The sequence below is a fragment of the Pan paniscus genome, chromosome 5, assembly GCF_029289425.2.
Source record: "Pan paniscus chromosome 5, NHGRI_mPanPan1-v2.0_pri, whole genome shotgun sequence".
Taxonomy (NCBI): domain Eukaryota; kingdom Metazoa; phylum Chordata; class Mammalia; order Primates; family Hominidae; genus Pan; species Pan paniscus.
The window spans coordinates 163,134,954-163,156,279 of NC_073254.2; the positions used below are offsets into that span (position 1 = coordinate 163,134,954).

General features: G+C 37.2%; 1 protein-coding gene across 11 annotated transcripts in view; it reads left to right on the top strand.

Moving 5' to 3' along the window:
• AIG1 (androgen induced 1) overlaps positions 1 to 21,326 on the top strand; it is a 336,552-nt gene that overhangs the window by 99,861 nt on the left and 215,365 nt on the right. For all 11 annotated transcript variants that reach the window (XR_010112530.1, XR_010112529.1, XR_010112531.1 and 8 more), the window contains one exon: positions 11,954 to 12,055. Coding sequence is in view for 8 of the 11 variants with exons in the window: in XM_057302603.2 (XP_057158586.1) it covers positions 11,954 to 12,055 (102 nt within the window). In the remaining 3 variants the exon portion in view is untranslated. The remainder of the gene's footprint in view (positions 1 to 11,953; positions 12,056 to 21,326) is intronic.

Sequence of the window (21,326 nt, forward strand, 5' to 3'; positions counted from 1 at the left end):
TGAGTAGGGAAGGAAATGTGTGAGGTACAAGGCAAGACCCAGGTATCAGTTAGGACCAGCAAGTATTCTAAGTCACTGCTACTTCTCTTTCTTATGGATATGAATTTCCTAGAGGGAAGATGTACCTGGTCAAATAATCCTGGTTGAAATGCTTGAGATTTTATTAATGCTTTTTATTTTTATTTTTGAGATGGAGTCTCGCTCTGTCACCCAGGCTAGAGTGCAGTGGTGTGATCTCAGCTCACTGCAAGCTCCACCTCCCGGGTTCAAGTGATTCTCCTGCCTCAGCCTCCCGAGTAGCTGGGACTACAGGTGCCTGCCAGCATGCCTGGCTAATTTTTTTGTATTTTAGTACAGACGGGATTTCACCATATTGGCCAGGCTGGTCTCGAACTCCTTACCTCGTGATCCACCTGCCTCGGCCTCCCAAAGTGCTGGGATTACAGGCGTGAGCCACCGTGCCCAGCTGAGATTTTTAAAATGCATTTATTACTATAAAAGACAAGAATGCTGCTACCCTGTGGCCTTGTGAGGCATGTTCAATCCAGAGGACCAGCTTGATGATTTTTCACCATTCATGACCATTTTCCTTTGCCTTTAGTTTCTTCTAGAATGATTAACCACATTTACTCGCCAAAACTTGAGTTCTGACTATATGCAGGTTCTTCTAGGGGACCCAGAACTAGCTATGAAATAATAGTCTCTGGCATTTAATTTATTTATTCAACCAATTATTAATAGATTCAAAAGTATCTAGTATGTACAAAAAATGTTTAGAGAGGTTGAAAGTGGCCAGGTGTGGTGGTTCATGCCTATAATCCCAGCACTTTGGGAGGCCAAGGCTGGAGGATCACTTGAAACCAGGAGTTCGTGACCAGATTGGAAACAAAGTGAAACTCTGTCTCTACTCCCCTCGCAAAAAAGTTAAAAGCATAGAGGTCTCACTGCCTGACCTCACATTCTGGTTTGGACATTATTAACTTTTTGACTCTGGGAAACTTACTAAAATTAAAATTTTCTAAAGATATGTTTTTTTCATCTATAAGGCTGGATAAAATAAAAGTAGCTACCTTAAAGTAGTTATGATTCTTAAAGAACATGTTGCTTGTGAAATCTCTGGCCCATACATTGTTAAGACTAAACGAAGTCAAGCCAGCCTTAATAAAGCACTGAGAAAGATTGCATGCATATAATAGTCTCAAAATGACGAAACTGTAGTGATGAAGAACAAATCAACAGTTGCCAGGAGCTAGTTAAGGTTGTGGGGAGGGTGTGACTATCAAGAGTTAGTACCAGGCCTGCCTGGGCGATAGAGTGAGACTCTGTGTAAAAAGAAAGAAAGAAAGAAAGAAAGAAAAAGTTAGTACCAGGGAGTTTCTTTGTAATAACAGAATACTTCTGTATCTTGAGCAGGCAGTCGTGATACAAATATATATGTGTGATACCGCTCCCACCTCCACCAAAAATGAGTGCATGTCAAAGCTGGTGAAACCCGAATTTGGTCTATAGTTTATAGTATCGTATCAGTGTTAATTTTCTGGTTTTGAGGATGTACCATGGCTATGTAAGATGATATCACTGGGGAAAGCTGGGGGAAGGATACATAGGAACACTGTGTTATCTTTCAATTTATGAGTCTTAGATTATTTCAAAATTGAGGGTTTTTTTGTTTTGTTTTGTTGTTGTTCTGTTTTGTTTTTGAGACAGTGTCTCACTCTGTAGCCCAGGCTGGAGTGCAGTGGTGTGATCTCGGTGCACTGCAGCCTCTACCTTCCAGATTCAAGTGATTCTCCTGCCTCAGCCTCCTGAATAGCTGAGATTTCAGACATACACCACCACATCTGGCTATTTTTTTTTTTTTTTTGTATTTTTAGTAGTGATGTGGTTTCGCCATGTTGGCCGAGCTGGTCTCGAACTTCTGGCCTCAAATGATCCACCCGCCTCAGCCTCCCAAAGTGCTGGGATTACAGGCGGGAGCCACTCAAGATAGTTTAAAAATATAAGGCACGAAAAGAGATGTGACAGTGTAACAGAGAGGAGATAGACTTGTCTCTGCCCTTATGGAGTTTACATTCTACTGGGAAGAGAAACCAGTAATTACACAGTCAGTTATTTCATGGTAACTGTGCTCAGTGTTACGAAGGAAAAATGTAATGTGCTATGACAGCATGTGCAAAGACAAGGGGGCCCAAAGCTGGGGCAGCACAGGAGAGGCTTCTTCTTGTGGGGGGGATATTAAGCTCCCATTTCTATGGTCGGGTGAGCTGGGTGGGATGGTGGGAGGCGTTCTAGGGAAGGGAGCAACATTGATGGGGACCTGGAGGGTGAAAGAGCCTTTGGCAGCTTAGAGGAACTGGCCGCCGTGCAGGAATCAGAGTTAAGTAGGCCAGTGTTACAAGCACAGTGTTGTGGGGGTCAAGGAGAGAAGTATGTCTGACAAGAAACTGGGGGGAGAAAACAAGTGCATCATGATGGTAGCAATGGATAAAGCTTAGATTTTGAAATGGGTTGTTTTTTAGTGAATTTAAAGCTGCAATTATAAAACGCACAAAGGAATGGATACTTCAAGTGTGTGATGAGTTTGGGAAGCCACACATAGTCTGGTGAAGAGGGTCCCTGGAAGAAACTGGAAGGGGACTGGGAAGAGCATTTGGGGCTTGACCACAAAGGAAGTTTGATTTTTTGTCCTGCAGGCATGGAGGAGCCACTGGGACTTCTGAGCTGGCAAGTTCTTCAAAGTTTACTCAGAGGCCAAGATAAAGCATAGATGGAGTTAAAGAGAACTGAAACCAGTGAGCCTGGCCAAGAGGCTACTGCAGGAGTCCAGGATAGGGACATTACAGCCTGAAGCTGGGGTGAAGGGAGTGGTACTGGGACAGGGAGTGACAAAGGAGCCTCTTGTCAGCAGGCCCAGCCAACAATAGGGACCTCAGATCCTGGAGCATCTCTCCTAGTATTTAGGTTGGTGCAAACATAATTGTGCTTTTTGCAATTTATCCCTCTGAGGTCTCTTGTAGGTATATAAAAACATACATGTAACACATCTACTGTGGCCTTGTTGGAAATTGGGAAATTGGAAAGAATGCATGTATCCGTTAGTGAGTACTTGAGTAAACTATGGTACATAATCCTACAATGGGGTTCTATGGAGCACTTAAGAACCATGGAGTATCTTCTTAAAATATTAAGTCAGAAGAATTGCAGAAGACTAGGTATAGTATGACCTAATTTCATAGAATAATGTGTAGAGTGCATTTTACATGCATAGAAAAAGATCTTGAAAGATATACTTCTTCCTTTGGCAATAAAGATCTTTGCAGGTGGAGATTGTAAAGAATGTTTACTTTTTATACATTTCCTTATAGTGATTTATTTATTACAAATATGTTCATGCTTCAGTATATCTGTCTGTTGCACTTCTACGTGAATGGTGTTGTCTTAGATTGGACTCCTGTGACGAGGCTTTGAGATGGAGACCACATGCAGAAGGAGGCAGCCCTTGGGAGGTTCCCCTGTTAGGAAGTAAGGAAGACAGCATTGGGCAGAGAGGGAAGCTCACCCATATTGCAGTTGTAACTGAGACATACTAGGAGCTTTTGAGCTGGGATGGCCCTTCAGAGTCATCCTAAATTGGGGCAGGGTCTTTATATCCTTGTGTTAGCCAGTCATTGGGTTTGGACTGCCTTGAGGAGGGAGCATGACCTTGGGCTAGTCCATTCCCTGTAGCTGAGGGCAACTCCTGTTGAAGGATGCAGCTAAGAATGGCCAGCAACTGATAGTCCTATGCACTGGCCAATGGATGCCCTGACTCTGAAGAGGGAATCTGGGAAAGCACTACAGTATCCATTACAGTTATTTGGTGTAAGTTTAAAATTTATTTTTAGACCTTGCAGACCTTGCTTAATTATCTTAACTTTGCTTTCACTAATACAAAGGTAAAAGAGGAAAAAATGATTATCTCAATGTGAAAAAAACTAAATGAAATTTAAAAACCTTTTTGATTAAAAAAGTCTTGGCAATTAGGAGTAAAAAGCAATTTATTTGCCCTGATAAAGAGTACTTTCTCCAGGCTCCCCTTTCTCTGAAGGTGTAGGCCCTCTGCGGGCCAGGCTCCTCTGGCTTAATTTCCTCCACCAGATTGTGTGGCCTCAGGCCTTGCCTTCCTTCTCCTTGACCACAATCCACAGAGTGCTCTGATTCTCATATTGGTATTTGCCTCCAGGCAGTCCCAGTTTCTGAATTTCCTTCTGTTTTCATTTTTCCTCTCTTCTTTTTTTTTTCCTTTTTTTTTTTTTTTTTTTTTTGTGGCTCCTAGTGATTTCCCTTCCTTTCTTGTGTGCTCAGCAATACATTTAAAAGTATATTTGTTGTAATTTATTTAGCACCTAGTGTTTCACAGCAGGAAGGTTTTTCAGTGTATCTGGTCCACAGTTCTGCAGAAAGCTAAACCCCGACTGTCTTCACCAAAGGCAATTTTTCCTTTTGCTGCCTCTAATGTGACTTTCAGTTTTATTTTTTATATTTTATTTATTTCATAAGTTCATTCACCTTTATCCTCTTCTCCTCTTGCTCTATCTTCTATCGAATCTCAGTTTTTCTTCTTTGACCTCTTTTCTTTAATGGAGAATTATTTGATCATGAACTATACCTATTGGGGCAAACTTTTCTGGTTTGTATCATTCAGCTGACTTTTTAAAATCATATTCCTCTCTATGTTTTTTGTGGTATCTATGACTACATTCCATACTGTTTCATTTCTTGTGATTATGCATTCTTAAATTGGTTTGTTCTTACCGAGCCAGCTATTTGTGAAAGGATAGAACTGGAGACAGACTAGGGAATGGAGCTAGGGCAGCTTGAATTTCCATCTATTTTCCACTACTGCCTTTCCTGGAGAACGGCCTCTGTGTGGGCTCAACTCATTTCTCTCTCCTCAGCTCATTTTTATCACAGCTCTTTTGGATGGTGACATAAAGCTTGGTCTCCATCAGCTGAGCATGAGCCATATATTCAGGCTTGGTACCACCACTCTTTTCTTGTTGACCTTAGTACACCCACATCCTGCTCTGGCAGAGATGACACACTAGCCTGTTTCCACGTTTAGCATCATCACCGCTGACCCCTAATGCCAAACAGGGGTCAGAGCATTTCCCCAGTGCTCCCATGCATCGAGACCTCATGTTCCCAGCAAGGGTCATTTAATGTCCTTCAGGGTTTGCCACCTGTAAAGACCTCTCTGTTCTGCTCACTCAACCAGAGAGCTTCAGGATCTTGTTTCTTCCATCAGTCTCCCCATGTCCTTATTTAATTTTCCTAACACTTGGCAGCCTTTTAAAGAGTGATGTTTGGATTATGGGTGTTTCCTAGTGTTTCATCAGTTTCACTTCTGTTTGTCATTCTCTTAATTTTTGGTTGACTTAAGGAAAGAGAGCTTTCAGTCTTGCACTTGATCTTGAAGTCCAGAGGATTATTATAGGATGATAGAAGACTTAAGCAGGTGAGGGACGAGCTATCTCATAGATGATCTGAGAAGGGCTGGGCCATAAGAGTAGCCTGGAAAGAAGGAGATTTCTTCCTTACACACAGAAGGACAAAAATCCACAGGGAACATACAGGAGGAATTTTAGGTCGATAGGAAGAAAAGGAGTAAAAAGGTACTTGCTCCTGTGGGAGATGTGGATTCTGGCATGTACAAGGAACAGCAATAGACTTTATTCATTTATTCAGCAAATTTTTATCACATCCATGCTATATGCCAGGCAGTGGGGAACCAGTAATGAACAGGACAAACCAATTCCTGTTCTCTGATACTTCACTTTCTCATAGAAGAGCCACAGAACAAAGAAGAACTGAGCAGCAGCAACAATAGCAAGAGCCTGTTTTCTGCTAGGTTCTATAATAGACAACAGAGCCCTGGAGGGTCTAGTGGCGGCTTCCATGTGGAGGTGCTATTTAAGCTAGATGTGAAAGAACAGAGAATCCAGCCATGTGAAAGGAGGGGAAGAGCATTCCTGGCACAGAGTAGAAAATGCTATGGCCCTGAATCAGGAAAGAGCTTAATAATTTTCAGGAACAAACAAATTACTGGTTGGACTTGAAGGAGCAAGACAGAGCATGGCACAGGCCGAGGTTGGAGAGAAAGGAAGGAACCAAATCATGTAGGCATTTGTAGGAGCTGGGTTTGTATTCTATCATTACTTCCTCAGTCAGTAGAGATAATGAAGAACAGAAATCTAGGCAAATATGGATAAATTATAAATGTACCAAAATGATGATAGTTAAAACCCATGAAGAAAAGAGCATAACATCAACAAGTGCTTTGGCAATTCTCTATGTGGAGATTCTGGTTTTAAGATAATTTGGGCAGAATTCATAGCATAAAAAATTAACATTACTCACAGACTTACATTCTAAGGAGAGGAATTCCATGTCATGCTTTTAGGAATGAATCCTAGAAACTGATTGTCCTCTGGAACAAAGGAGACTGTGGCATTTTAGAGAGCCCTAAGCTTCACTATGCGTTTCTGAATTTGAGGATATGGTTGAGGAAAATTAGTCAGAAGGAAAGGACTTGGACACTCAGGATTCCATAGATCTGGAAAGTAGGAAGGCAAGGGCCGTGCTGAAGGAGACATTCACTCTTTGCATGGGGGCCATCAGAGACGAAGCCAGATAGCATGCACAACACCCAGCTTATTCTCACACCCATACTTTCTCTGTTTGCAAAGAGAAATCACATTGGAAATATTTCTAAAGATTACCCTTCTGCAACAGAAAGAATTGACTGGAAAGTAAGTTATGAAAAATAAATCTGGAAGCAAGGTAATAGAGCCCCAAACAGAATTTAAATCTTTTCCTATCAGTATTTGGTAGAGTCTGAGTACTGACTTATCAGAATATATATAGGATTTTATCCAGTTGAAGCTGCAGACTTTAAGGATGTATCCATTTCCTCCCCTCTTCCCTCCGTCCTTCCCTCCCTCAACAGTGAATGTTTGAGATGATGCTATCCAGCCTTTATAGACCAATCTATAGATAAGTGACTCTTCTTTTTAGCCTTCTTCATGGCGAATTTCTCTCCAACATTCTTTGCATTCTAATTGGTCTTACTCAATTCCAAAGAATTTCCCATTAATCAATAAAGCTTCTTCTTAGAAGTGGACTAAAGCTGAAGTTTCAGCTTCTGTCAGACTCCATGTGAGAGACTCCTTTCAAAAAGAGGCAAACTGTAAATCCAGTTTTCTTTTGGCATTAATTTCCTAGTAGTTCTGGGGGTTCAAATGAGACATCAATGACTAGCTGTCACTCAAGTATTTTATCTCAAAGCTTAAAGGACTGGAAAGTGACTGTGCTCCTTCCACTCTCAGTTCAAGTACAGTATTCTGTTCCTGGCAGCCAAGAAGCAGCAGGTGTAGGATGAGGAATAGCTGGCCATTGCTCCTGGCCAGAGAAGGCGCTTCTTCACAACAGTGGAAGGTTTCAGTATCGCTTAGCCTGTCCAAGAGAAACTATTTTTGTTCCATATCCATGCCCTGGTAGGAGAGTTCAAATTTATTTTGGGTTTGCTGATGGCTATACTATCAGGAGGATATCAGTGCAGGAAGCCAAGAAGCTACCATCTGTGCTGTGTTTATATCTAAAGAATTATTTAGAAGACTGATTACTCAGTTAGCTGGGTCTCCTGACCTTCTAGTATTACACTTAGAAAGGTAACTAACACTTTCTTGAAAGTCACTTCACTTTTAATAACCCATATAATTCCCTCAATATAAGGTAGGGATCAAAGTATTGGCCAAAGCTTCACACTGAGTCTCATGTGTTGTGGATGCTATGAATGATCACTTGTGGTTAACAGATAGTGACTCCTAACAGTGATATGTTAGTAAATATTTAACAATGGGCTCTCTAGGGAAAAATAACTGATTCATAGCATTTGCCAGTTTCCACGATGGAATAGTAAGAACAATTTTATAAATTCAAAAACATAGATGAAATATAGAAATTCCTCAAAAGACAATAATGACCAAAATCAACTCAAGCAAAGTAGGAAGCCCAAATAGCCCTATATTTATTAAAGAAAATGAATTCACAAATCTGCCCACCAGAAAAATTGCAAGTCCAGATGGCTTTACTAGGGAAGTATATCAATTGCATAAGGAATAAATTACACTAATCTTGCACAAAACCCTTCAGAAAATAGAGAGGAAACACTTCCCAACTCACCTTTTGATTCCAGAATTTATACTGTTACCAGAATTAGGTGAAGACATTATGAGAAAAGAAAATTATAGATCAGAAATCAGTATACTTCATGAATAGAGATGAAAAGAAAATTCTTTGCAAAGTATCAGCAGATTGAATCCAGTAAAAACATATATTATATATGTGTGTGTGTGTATATATGTGTGTGTGTGTGTGTGTGTGTGTACACACATATATATATATATATATATATATATATAAATTATCATATATGATGACCAGGAATGTAAGGTTGGTTTGACTTTCAAAATCAACTGATATAATTCACCATATTAACAGAATAAAGAGGGAAAACTGTATGATTGTCTCAAGTATGAAACAAAACCATCTGAAAAAATGGAAAAATTCAGCACTTATTCTTTGTGTATGTATATAACTCCCAAATAAAGTAAGAATAGAAGAGATTTTTCTCAACTTGATAAAAGACAACTAAAAGAAGCCTGCAGCTAATATCAGACTTAAGTGTGGAAAGACTGACCACTTTCCCTAAGATAGAGATGAAGGCAAGGATGCTCACTCTCCATCACTTCTATTCAACATATTGCTGCAGGTCACAGGCAGTGCAATAAAAAAAAAGAAGTAAAATGCATAAAATTGTAAGGGAAAAACACTGTCTTTATTTGCAGATCGTGTAAGTATAAAATGCAAAACTATTTCTAAAATAGCTACTAGAACTACTACATGAATTTAGCAAAGGTATAAGCTACATTGTCAATATTCAAAAATCAGTTCATTCTTATAAACTAACAAAAAAGAATGTAAAAAATGTAATACTCTCCACAATAGCATCACAAAACATGAAATATTTATGGATAGGTTCAACAAAATATGTGCAGTATCTGTGCATTGAAAACCACAAACATTGCTGAGAGAAATTAAAGAAGACCCAAGTTAGGGGATACAAATGATCGTCATGGATTGGAAAATTCAATATTGTTAAAATGTTAGCTCTCCCCAAACAGTCACCATGAGAATTCTAGCAGGATATTTGTATAAATTAATAATTGGAGATTCTAACATTTAAATGGAAATGCAAAGGACTTAAAGCAATCAAAACAATTTGGAAAGGAAGAACACAGTGGGAGCCTATGATAAGCAGAATTCCAACATGATGCCAAGATTCCATCCCCTGCTGCACCAGTGTGTACAATCCCCTTCTGTAGAGTATGAGAGAGACCTGTGAATATGATGGGATGTCACTCTCTTGATTAGGTTATGTTATATGGCAAAGGTGAAGAGATTTGCATCAGTGGCTCCATCCAAGACTGAAGTGGCTTGGTGCCTGTGTTTGGACACCCAGACCAAATGTAAACCTTTGGTCCTCACCCTCCAGAAACAGATGTGCCTTTACCACCCCTCAGGTTAAGGCAAACACACATTTATCGCAGTCTACCTTCGGGGTCAGACTGGGGGAGGAGGTCCACAAATGCCCTGAGGCATACTCATGACTATGTGGGCAGGGAATTCCAGGCTCACAGTTACTCCAGGTGTGATCTCGAAAGGAAGAGGCGCATGCTCCGCATAGGCAAGCCACTTGGCCACGGGATGTCTTCACTCCATGGGAAGGGAGGAGGCTCAAGGTGGCTGAAGTAGAGCCTCCCCAAGCAGAACATCTCAAACTTATATGTGCATAAGATCTTATTGAAATGCAGGATCAGAGCAGATCAGAGTGAGACCTGGGATCCTGCACATTTAAAGGCTTTCAGGTGACATGAGTGCTGCCGACCCACTTTGAATAGCAAGGCTGGAATCATGGGGCGGGGTAGTACTGCTGTGATGCCTGGCAGTGCATCCCTGGCATTGGAGCACATGATCAGCCCTAATTGGTTTGGTGTCACTTGTGAAATCTATCCAGCAAAAGAAGTGAAAATGGAATGGCTATCTTTAATTAAGTGTTTACTATCTGTCACTAATATCTTTAGGTGTGATAAGTCATGTAATTCACTGGTAACCACTCCTTGCCAAGTACCAGCTTAGAAACGCTAGCCAGTTGCTTAAAGATGTTCTTCTGATGTCATAGCATCCCTTATTTACAACCTTTTATCTGTCCCAGTTACCCAAGCCACTGTGCTACAAAATTCCTAGAATCCTCAAGTTTTCCTAAACCCTCTTTTTCGTAAATCCTCATTTTCACGGACCTCAAGACAGCCTGGGAAAACATCCTGGTTGGTTCTACTACAAAATCTTGTTATTAGATCTCTGTGGGGTCCTCCTGATTCATGGCAGTCTTCCTTTTAAATATTTTATGGACTTCCTAGTACGTTATCCACAGCAGTGCCCCAAATCCACTCTTTGTGCTCAGCTCTATTTCCAACTGTCAGCAAAAGTGCTTGCATTTCACTTTAAAGGGAAGAATGCTTAATCTGTGTTTATAATCCTAATCCCTTTCTTTTCCTTGGCTTTGCTTATCACTTGTTCCCTGTCTTTCTATCTCCTTTTACTCTGACTTTTAGCCAATCAAAATACTGCCTGGATCTCCTGTTTTGTGAGATCATACACACCCTCCTAATCCCTGTTACATGTCTCAGGCAGCCAGCCTCCTTTGCCTTCCCTCACTGCCCACTGCCATGAAACAGGAGTCACCTTTTACTGCCTCTACCTGCCACCTACAACCACTTTAATCTCTTGCATTCTGGCCTTTTCTTCCACCGACCTACGAAACCACCAATTTGAAGTGGCATTAAACTATTTGTTATTTTTATTAATAAAATATGGGAGCATGAATGAGATATAAAATGAAGTCAAAATTGTTTCTAATTTTTATGCTGTATTTTTCCATTTTGTAGCGTTTTTTATTTTGAGGCATCACTCTACAGAGACTTTTATCTCTTCCTGTGGGATGGTTCCCTTTCTATGCCACATTTTTTGACATTTACAAAAACACACACTTTTTCTTTTAAATTCAGTGCTGAAGGTTAAGACCTTGGGCCATTCATTATTTTATCTGAACTTCTTTTCTCACCATTATTTGGAAGAAGGGTAAAATAATACATTGAGTACTCTACTCTCTTTTGATGATTATGTTGCTCTTGGGCCAAAACAAACCTTTGGAACCTAGATGAACTTCTAAGTTATTCCAAGAGAATTAGGAATCTTCCTTTACCCTCCATGGACCCAGCTTCTCAGTGCAGCTAAAGCCCTTGCTTAGTCTGTATAAATTAATACATTTGCTGGAAATGTGACTTTAGGAGATTTTATAGCAGTGGTTTCAATGCTGCTAGTGGTGAAGTGGAAATTTGAGAATGTGAAGGTTAATTTAAACCACATGATGGGTTCAAGGAAAAGGGACATAGCTGGCAGTTTCCTGAATGTGTGCTAACTCTAGATAGTGGGTAATGGGATCCGAAAAAACCACCAGTGAACTTTTAAACCCTCTTGAGGGAATCAAACCAGCACAATTAGCCCTGAAACGGAGCTGTACACGAAAACAGGCCTCTTCTCTCTCCCTCAGAAACCAATCCCTTTGCCTGAAAGAACACAATTGGGAGATCAGAGAGAGAGGAGGCACCTTAACTTTTACTACTAATGGAATGAAGCTAGACCTGTGTTTCCAATCATTAGCTGGTTTACTGAGCTGTCTTTCATCATAGATTCCAAATTCTGTTGGATTCTTTCAACTATTGTTAACCAATAAATTGTATGTTGTGGATAGTCGATGAACTTGAAATAAAAGATTTCTTTTTCCTTCCAGTTTGTTGTAGCAGTGTTCTGGATCATTTATGCCTATGACAGAGAGATGATATACCCGAAGCTGCTGGATAATTTTATCCCAGGGTGGCTGAATCACGGAATGGTGAGTGGATTAAAACAAATGGCTTTCTTTTATTTTAAAAAATCTATTAAATAGCTATGATCTGCTATTTAGACCTTCCATAGAATTTGCCTAAAAAGCCATGAAATCTTGGAAGGTTATAATGGGAGATTAAAATTAGAGAATACTGTAATAGTTACTGAATATAAATAGAAACTTCTTCCCATGGAATGGAGTCATTATTCAAACGATGTAGTAGATGAATCCACAGATTATTAAGGTTGGTGTGTCAGTGGTGTTAAATAATATAACTAGCCAATTCTGGGATGAATTTAATTTCTGTGCCATTAGAAGGCTTGTCCTCAGAGCCCAAGGATGGATTCCCATCTACACAGCCACCAGCCCTCCGCTCCACCTGCACCTCACATCGACGGGATTTTGTTTGAAGTAACTATTGCAGCTGGACAGTTTCCCTCAGATGGGCAGCCAGGCTGTGACTTTCTCTCAGAGATCTGTTGCAGGCATTTGGAAGTGTCTTTTGCAATGGAATTGTTTGCCTCGTAGGGTTCTTCCCAAGTTAGGGTGTTCGCCTGTGGCTTTGAGGCCTTTTCCTTCTTCTCAGTCTAATTCTTTCTGATGCTTTAGCCATGATGTTGCCCTCACTAGTTTCAAATCCAGTGCTTTGGATGGTTTTCACATCATTTTACAACATTTGAGGATATATTTTCTGCAGTGAAATTTTGTCTCATCTTCCCTTTCAGTTTTTGGAATTGAGCACTACTTTGTTATTAACTAAGAAGCATGCATTTTGGTTACAGCAGTTTTTAGAATATGTCCCAGGGTGTTCCTGGTGAAAAGGGCAGCCCATCACAAGAAATTATAGGGGAAGGAAGAGCTGGAAATCATGAGTCTTGAGTACAAAATAACAGTTTCCCTTCTGCCCCCAATTTTGGTATATTTGAAGAAAAGTGGTGTGTCTAACAAACAAACATCACTGTACTGAAGGATTTTGATCAATTCTTTCTTAAGCCAATTCATCAAAAGTGGCACATCTCAGAGAATTGGATTTTTTTTAGTTCAATTAGAGCCACACTCTTGAAGGATTAACATGGCACCTCTGGTCTATTTCCAAACACATCAGCTGGGTCTTGTCAGTTCAATTTAGCCATCCACGGGGCCTGGCATGGTTACTATGGCCTTCTCCAACTTTTTCCTTTTCTTGAATGTGAAAAGCATGTCATAACTCCATGGCTTTGCAATCTCCTGCCCCAAATGCCCTTCTCAGTCTTTCCTGACAAATTCCTGCTAGCTTAGTTCCTATCTTCTTTAAGAAGCCATTCCTAACTCCCCAAGCAAAGTTAGCTATTCCGTTACTTGTGCTTGCACAGCACTTTCATATCTCTATTATGCATGTCTGTATCCCCACAAAAATGTTAAGCTCCTAGTGCAAAACAGCCTTTGAATTCCAAGCACTTTGCCCAGTTGTCTGGCATACAGTAGGATCAATACATATTTATTAAATTGATGAATGAATTCACTATAGCCAATTTCCATAATTCATTGCCAGTTACATAGCTACTATTATTTTTTTTGTGCCAGGCACTCTACAGTGATTGTATCATTAAATTTTCACAGTGGCGCTACAAATAAGGAATGATCTCAATTACAAATGAAGAAACTGAATCTCAGAAACCTTATATAATTTGCCCAAATGACGTAGCTCAGGATGGTAGAAGTGGGATTTGAACCCAGGCCTATCTGGCCTCAAATGTGTGGCCACATTTTATCTGAACAAGCAAAACATTAATTGATTCTTGATAAAAACAGTTACATTGTATAGCTTTTATAACAGTAAGTTAACAAAATGTAAGAGAAACATCTTCAGGGTATTTTGAAGCTTAGTTTCAAACTGTTTAGCGTATTTCAGCTGTCTAAGATAAACCAGTCAATAATTAGGTACGTATTTTTAAGAAAAAGACATTATGAAATTCCTGATCTCCAAGAGCTGAGTTGTAAATGGAGATAGGCTTTGTAAATCATCACTTCAAACATTACACCAAAAAACATTGTCATGTGCTCAATCAGGAGCAGGCTCTGGCCAAAAGGCAAGCATATTCTTGTACAAATAGTATCCTTTGTGATATCTCCAAATATGAGGAAGAGTAATATCACCTAGATAACTCTAATTAGAGTGTCCAAATTGTGAGTATTAAAGGGAGACTCTTGAAGTTGCTGCCTCCAGTTGAATGTGAAATGATGTCAGTTACCTTGTTCTGACATTACGAGAGACTTTGCTGACAACAAATAATTGCATCATGTGCTATAGAATTAAAGTCTCGGCCACTTTGGCTTATTGTTAACAGGCCTGAACTGCACAATATTACCTTCACGCCAGAGAATGAATCACAGCCTTTGTGGATCCTGGTTCTAAATTTTTAATGTTTTGAACAAATGGCTTATTAAGCATGTATCCAGCCATTAGAACTTTGACTTGCCTCTCTTAATTTTACCTTGATTCACTTTGATGTCTTAAAATTCTTACTCCTGGAGACAGATACTACTTAGAAACACAAGGAGGAATTGAATGACACAAATATTTAGGAAAGAGAAAAGATAAATTACTTAATATGTCAAATCCTCTGAGAGATAATATGAGTTCAATAGATTCTTTCACAATGAATTTTGTGTCCTAATAGTGATAAATGACCAGTTCTTTGGTTTTCCTCATGTTCCAATTGATAGTTCCAGAATTACTGAGAAAAAAGAAGTTGTGCATGGTGGCTGAGGTGTATTTTGCAATATTAAACAATTTACATTACTTGAATTCTGTATCTGTGCAACTATAGATATAAAATGGATAAACCATGATGCTGATCCTTTAGACTAGCAATTAAAATATGAACATTAAATGCTGGAATTATGAATAATTTTCATAAAATGTGTAATAAAATGACATTTCAAATAAATGAGCATTTTCTTGTTTAAATAATATTTAAAGTTTTAATAACTTAATTTGTACTTGCTTTTAATTCTAATTGGTTTTTAATATTTAATTTAAAAATAGCATTTTTAAATATATGGAAATAAGTCCATTCCAAATTTCTTTTTTTTAAATTTTTTAAATTATACTTTAAGTTTTAGGGTATATGTGCACAACGTGCAGGTTTGTTACATATGTATACCTGTGCCATGTTGGTGTGCTGCACCCATTAACTCTTCATTTAACATTAGGTATATCTCCTAATGCTATCCCTCTCCCTCCCCCCACCCCACAACAGGCCCCAGTGTGTGATGTTCTCCTTCCTGTGTCCATGTGTTCTCATCGTTCAATTCCCACCTATGAGTGAGAACATGCGGTGTTTGGTTTTTTGTCCTTGCGATAGTTTGCTGAGAATGATAGTTTCCAGCTTCATCCATATTCCTACAAAGGACATGAACTCAATCCATTCCAAATTTCTTACCAGCCTGGATAACTTGGTGAAACCCTGTCTCTTAAAAAAAAAAAAATTAGCTGGATGTGGTGGTATGAACATGTAGTCCTAGCTACTCAGGTGGCTGAGGTGGGGGGATTGCTTGAGCCCATGAGATCAAGGCTATAGTGAACCATGATCATGCTACTGCACTCCAGCCTGAGTGACAGGAGTGAGACCCTGTCTCAAGAACAAAAAAATTCTCACATGTATTTTAATGTATGTGTTTTATTGAAAATTCAAATTGCATAAATTTTGATTATACTTTTATTTTCAATTGATCTTTTAGATTATTACTATCAGTAGAGCGAACATTTTGTGAAACTTTCCATTATAATAGCATATTTAGTAATTTTGCTGGCATGAAGGCAAGAAAAATATAGTTTTAGAATATTTATATTCATATTATATTAAATATTTCAATATTTATATTTATAGCTTAAAAATATATATGTTTTACTACTTATCCAATCACATATTTTCTATTTTGTTTTATAAAACTACATGTGACAATGTAGGAGGATAAAACATTTTATTTAGCACTTCATTAGCTTTATTTGTAGCTTTTTAAGAAAATGTATATACTTATTTTAATTTTCAATGGGTAACACATACATATGCATGAAATTTAAATGTTTCCCTGCCTCCTTTGTATACCGGCTACTTAATTCTTTTTTCCTTTACTTGTACCTTTGAAAATTAATTTTAACATACATGTAATTAACATAGTTACAGGGTACAGAGTGATATTTCAAAATATGTATATAATGTGTAATGGCCAAATCAGGGTAATTAGCATATATATTTTCTCAAACATTTATTATTTCTCTATGTTGAGAACATTCAAAATCCTCTCTTCTAGCTTTTTGAAAATAACAGTAAATTATTGTTAACCTATATTCATTCTATATTGCTATAGAACACTGGAATTTATTCCTCCTATCTAGCTATAATTGTGTCTCTGCTAACCAGCCTCTCCATACTCTCCCCTCCTGGCTACCCTTCCCAATCTCTAATAACCACAATTCTACTCACTACTTCTATGAGCTCATCATTTTTAGCTCCATTTTATTCCAGATCTTTGTCTCTTTAGTATGTTAGCTGTGGGTTTGTCATATATGGCCTTTATTGTATTAAGGTATATTCCATCTATACCTAATTTGTCGAGAGTTGTTATTGTAAATGATATTTAATTTTATCAAATAGTTTTTCTGTGTCTATCAAGATAATCATTTGGGTTTTGTTGTTCATTTTGTTTATGAGATGTATCAAATTTATTCATTTGTGTATGTTGAATCATCCTTTCATCTCTGGGATAAATATAAACTTTTGGATGTGCTGTTGGATTTGGTTTGGTAGTATTTTGTTGAGGATTTTTGCATCTATGCTCATCAGAGATATTGGCCTATAGTTTAATTTTTTTGGTTCTGTCCTTGTCTGATTTTGGCATCATGGTAATGCTGGCATCATAGAATGAGTTAGGAATAATGCCCTCCCCTTTAATTTTTTGGAATATTTTCAGAAGTATTTGTGTTAGTTCTTCTTTGTAAGTTTGGTACAATCTAGCAGTAAACTGTCCTAGGCTTTACATTGTTCGGAGACTTTTTATTACTTATTCAATCTCATTGCTTGTTATTGGTCTATTCAGGTTTTCTGTTTCCTCCTGGCTCAATGTTGATAGGTTATATGTGTCCAGGAATTTATCCACTTCCTCTAGGTTTTTCAATTTGTTGGTACACAGTTGTTCATAATAATCTGTTATGATCGTTTGTATTTCTTGATCTGCAGTCAAGTGCTCTACCCCGGAGCTGTACCCCTCCTGATCCTTTGTATTTCTATGGTATCAGTTGTAATGTCTCCTTTTCTGATTTTATTTATTTGAGTCTTCTCTCTTTTTTCTTAGTCTACCTAATGGTATGTCAGTTTTGCTTATCTTTTCCAAAAAAACAAGTATTTTTTTTGTTGGTCTTTTGAAATTTTTTGTCTCTATTTCAATTCTGTTCTGGTATTTATTATTTCTTTCCTTCTATTAATTTTAGGTTTTGTTTGTTCTTGCTTTTCTAGTTCCTTGAGGTGCATCTTTAGGTTGTCTATTTGCCATCTTTTCTTTTTAGCACTTCATTAGCTTTAATTGTAAATTTTCTTTGTTTATTTGAAATCTGATTTCTCAGAAATCACCACTAAAGAATTTATTCATGTAACCAAACACCACCTGTTCCCCAAAAACCTATTGAAATAAAAAAAAAATCCATTCAGATGAAAAAGGAAAAAAAAGAAATAAAGAACAAAAAAACAATGAAGGAAGCCTGCAGGACAAATGGGACAACATTAAGGAAGCAAATATTCCCATTATAGAAATTTCAGATGAATAAGAGATGGGAAAAGGCATAGGAAACCTATTCAATGAAATAATAGCTGAAAACTTTGCAAATGTTGGGAGAGATATGAACATCCAGATACAGAAAGCTGAAAGATCAACAAGTAGATAAACCAAAAAAGGTTCTCTCTGAAGCAAATTATAGTCAAATTGTAGTCTTTTATCCCTCATCCACCTCCCACCCTTTCCCTTGAGTCCCCAAAGTCCATTGTATCATTCTTATGCCTTTGCATCCTCATAGCTTAGCTCCCACTCATAAGTGAGAACATAATGATGTTTGATTTTCCATTCTCGAGTTACTTCACTTAGAATGATGGTTTCCAATTCCATCCAGGTTGCTGCAAATGCCAGTATTTTATTCCTTTTTATGGCTGAGTAGTATTCAATAGTGTGTGTGTATATATATATTATATATTTAATATATAATATATATTAAATATATATAATATATATTTAATATATATGTTATATATGTTATATATAATATATTTAATATATATGTTATATATATAATATATATAACATATATATAACATATATATTAAATATATTATATATTTAATATATACATTAAATATAATATATATTATATATAAAATATATATTATATATATTAAATATATATTATATATTTAATATATATTATATATATTAAATATATATTATATATATTAAATATATATGTTATATATTAAAAATATATATTATATATTAAATATATATGTTATATATTAAAAATATATATTATATATTAAATATATATGTTATATATTTAATATATATTATATATTAAATATATATTAATAATTAATAATATATTATTAATAATAATGTATTTGTATATATTAATAATATATATAAAATATATATAATATATATTAAATATATAATATATATAAAATATATATATTATATATTAAATATATAATATATATAAAATATATATTATATATATTAAATATATATATTATATATATATAAAATCACATTTTCTTTATCCACTCGTTGATTGATGGGCATTTGGAAAGGTTCTATATTTTTGAAATTGCAAATTTTGCTGCTGTAAACATGCATGTGCAAGTATCTTTTTCATATAACGACTTCTTTTCCTCTGAGTCGATACCCAGGAGTGGGATTTCTGTATCAAATGGTAGATCTACTTTTTGTTATTTTAGGAAACTCCACACTGTTTTCCATAGTGGTTGTACTAGTTTACATTACCACCAACAGTGTAAAAGTGTTCCCTTTTCACCACATCCCTGCCAACATCTATTATTATTTGATTTTTCGATTATAGCCACCTTCACAGGAGTCAGATGGTATTGCATTGTGGTTTTGATTTGCATTTTCCAGATTATTAGTAATGTTGAGCATTTTTTCCTATGTTTGTTGGCCATTTGTATATCCTTCTTTGAGAATTGTCCATTCATATCCTTAGCCCACTTTTTGATGGGATTGTTTGATTTTTTTTTCTTGCTGATTTGTTTGAGATCCTTGTACATTCTGGATATTAGTCCTTTGTCAGAAGTATAGATTGTGAAGATTTTCTCCCATTCTGTGTGTTGTCTGTTTACTCTGTTGATTGTTTCTTTTGCTGTGCAGAAGCTTTTTAGTTTGATTAAGTCCCATCTATTTATCTTTGTTTTTGTTGCATTTGCTTTTGGGTTCTTGGTCATGAAGCCTTTGCCTAAGCCAATGTCTAGAAGGGTTTTGCTGATGAGCCAACCTCTAGAATGGCTCCAATGAGATGATCATGTAATTATTTGTTTTTAATTCTGTTCACTTGGTGCATCACATTTATTGACTTGCAAATGTTAAACCATCCCTTCATCCCTGGTATAAATCCCACTTGATCATGGTGGATTATCTTTTTCACATGTTGTTGGATTCAGTTAGCTAGTATTTTATTGAGGATTTTTGCATCTATGTTCATCAGGAATATTGGTCTGTAGTTTTCTTTTGTTGTTATGCCCTTTCCTGGTTTTGGTATTAGGGTGATACTGGCTTCATAGAATGATTTAGGGAGGATTCCCTCTTTCTCCATCTTTTGGAATAGTGTATAATAGAATTGGTACCAATTCTTCTTTGAATGACTGATAGAATTTAGCTGTAAGTCTGTCTGGCCCTGGACTTTTTTTGTTGGTAGCTTTTTTATTACCATTTCAATCTCGCTTCTTGTTATTGGTCCATTTAGAGTTTCTATTTCTTCCTGGTTTAATCTAGGGAGGTTGTATATTTCCAGGAATTTATCCATCTCCTCTAGGTTTTCTAGTTTATGTGCATAAAGGTGTTCACCGTAGCCTTGAATGATCGTTTGTATTTCTGTGGTATCAGTTGTAATGTCTCCCATTTCATTTCTAATTGAGCTTATTTGGATCTTCTCTCTTCTTTCTTGGTTAATCTCGCTAATGGTCTATCAATTTTTTTATCTTTATAAAGAGTCAACTTTTTGATTCATTTATCTTTTGTATTTTTTTTTTACTTCAACTTCATTTAGTTTTTTTTTGACAGAGTTTCACCCTGTTGCCCAGGCTAGAGTGCAGTGGTACAATCTTGGTTCACTGCAACCTCCGCCTCCTGGGTTCAAGCAGTTCTCATGCCTCAGCCTCCTGAGTAGCTAGGATTACAGGCATGCACCACCACACCTGTCTAATTTGTGTTTTGTGTATTTTAAGTAGAGACAGTGTTTTGCCATGTTGGCCAGACTGGTCTTGAACTCCTGACCTCAAGTGATCCACCCACCTTGGCCTCCCAAAGTGCTGGGATTAAAGACGTGAGCCACTGCGCCTAGACAGCCACCATGGCCTACCTCATTTAATTCTGCTGAGATCTTGGTTATTTCTTTTCTTCGGTTGGGTTTGGATTTGGTTTGTTCTTGTTTCTCTAGTTCCTAGAGATGTGACCTTAGATTGTCTATTTGCACTGTTTCAGACTTTTTGATGTAGGCATTTAATGCTATGAACTTTCCTCTTAGCACTGCTTTTGCTGTATCCCAGAGGTTTGGATAGGTTGTGTCACTATTATTGTTCAGTTCAAAGAATTTTTTGATTTCCACCTTGATTTCATTGTTGAGCCAATGATCAATCAGGAGCAACTTCTTTAATTTTCATATATTTGCATGGTTTTGAGGGTTCCTTTTGGAGTTGATTTCCAATTTTATTCCACTGTGGCCTGAGAGAGTACTTGATATAATTTAGATTTTCTTAAATTTGTTGAGACTTGTTTTGTGGCCTATCACATGGTCTATCTTGGAGAATGTTCCATGTACTGATGAATAAAATGAATATTCTGCAATTGTTGGGTAGAATGTTCTGTAAATATCTGTTAAGTCCATTTTTTCTAGGGTATAGGTTAAGTCCATTGTTTCTCTGTTGACTTTCTGTGTTGATGACCAGTCTAGCGCTGTCAGTGGAGTATTGAAGTCCCGCACTATTATTGTGTTGTTGTCTATCTCACTTCTTAGGTC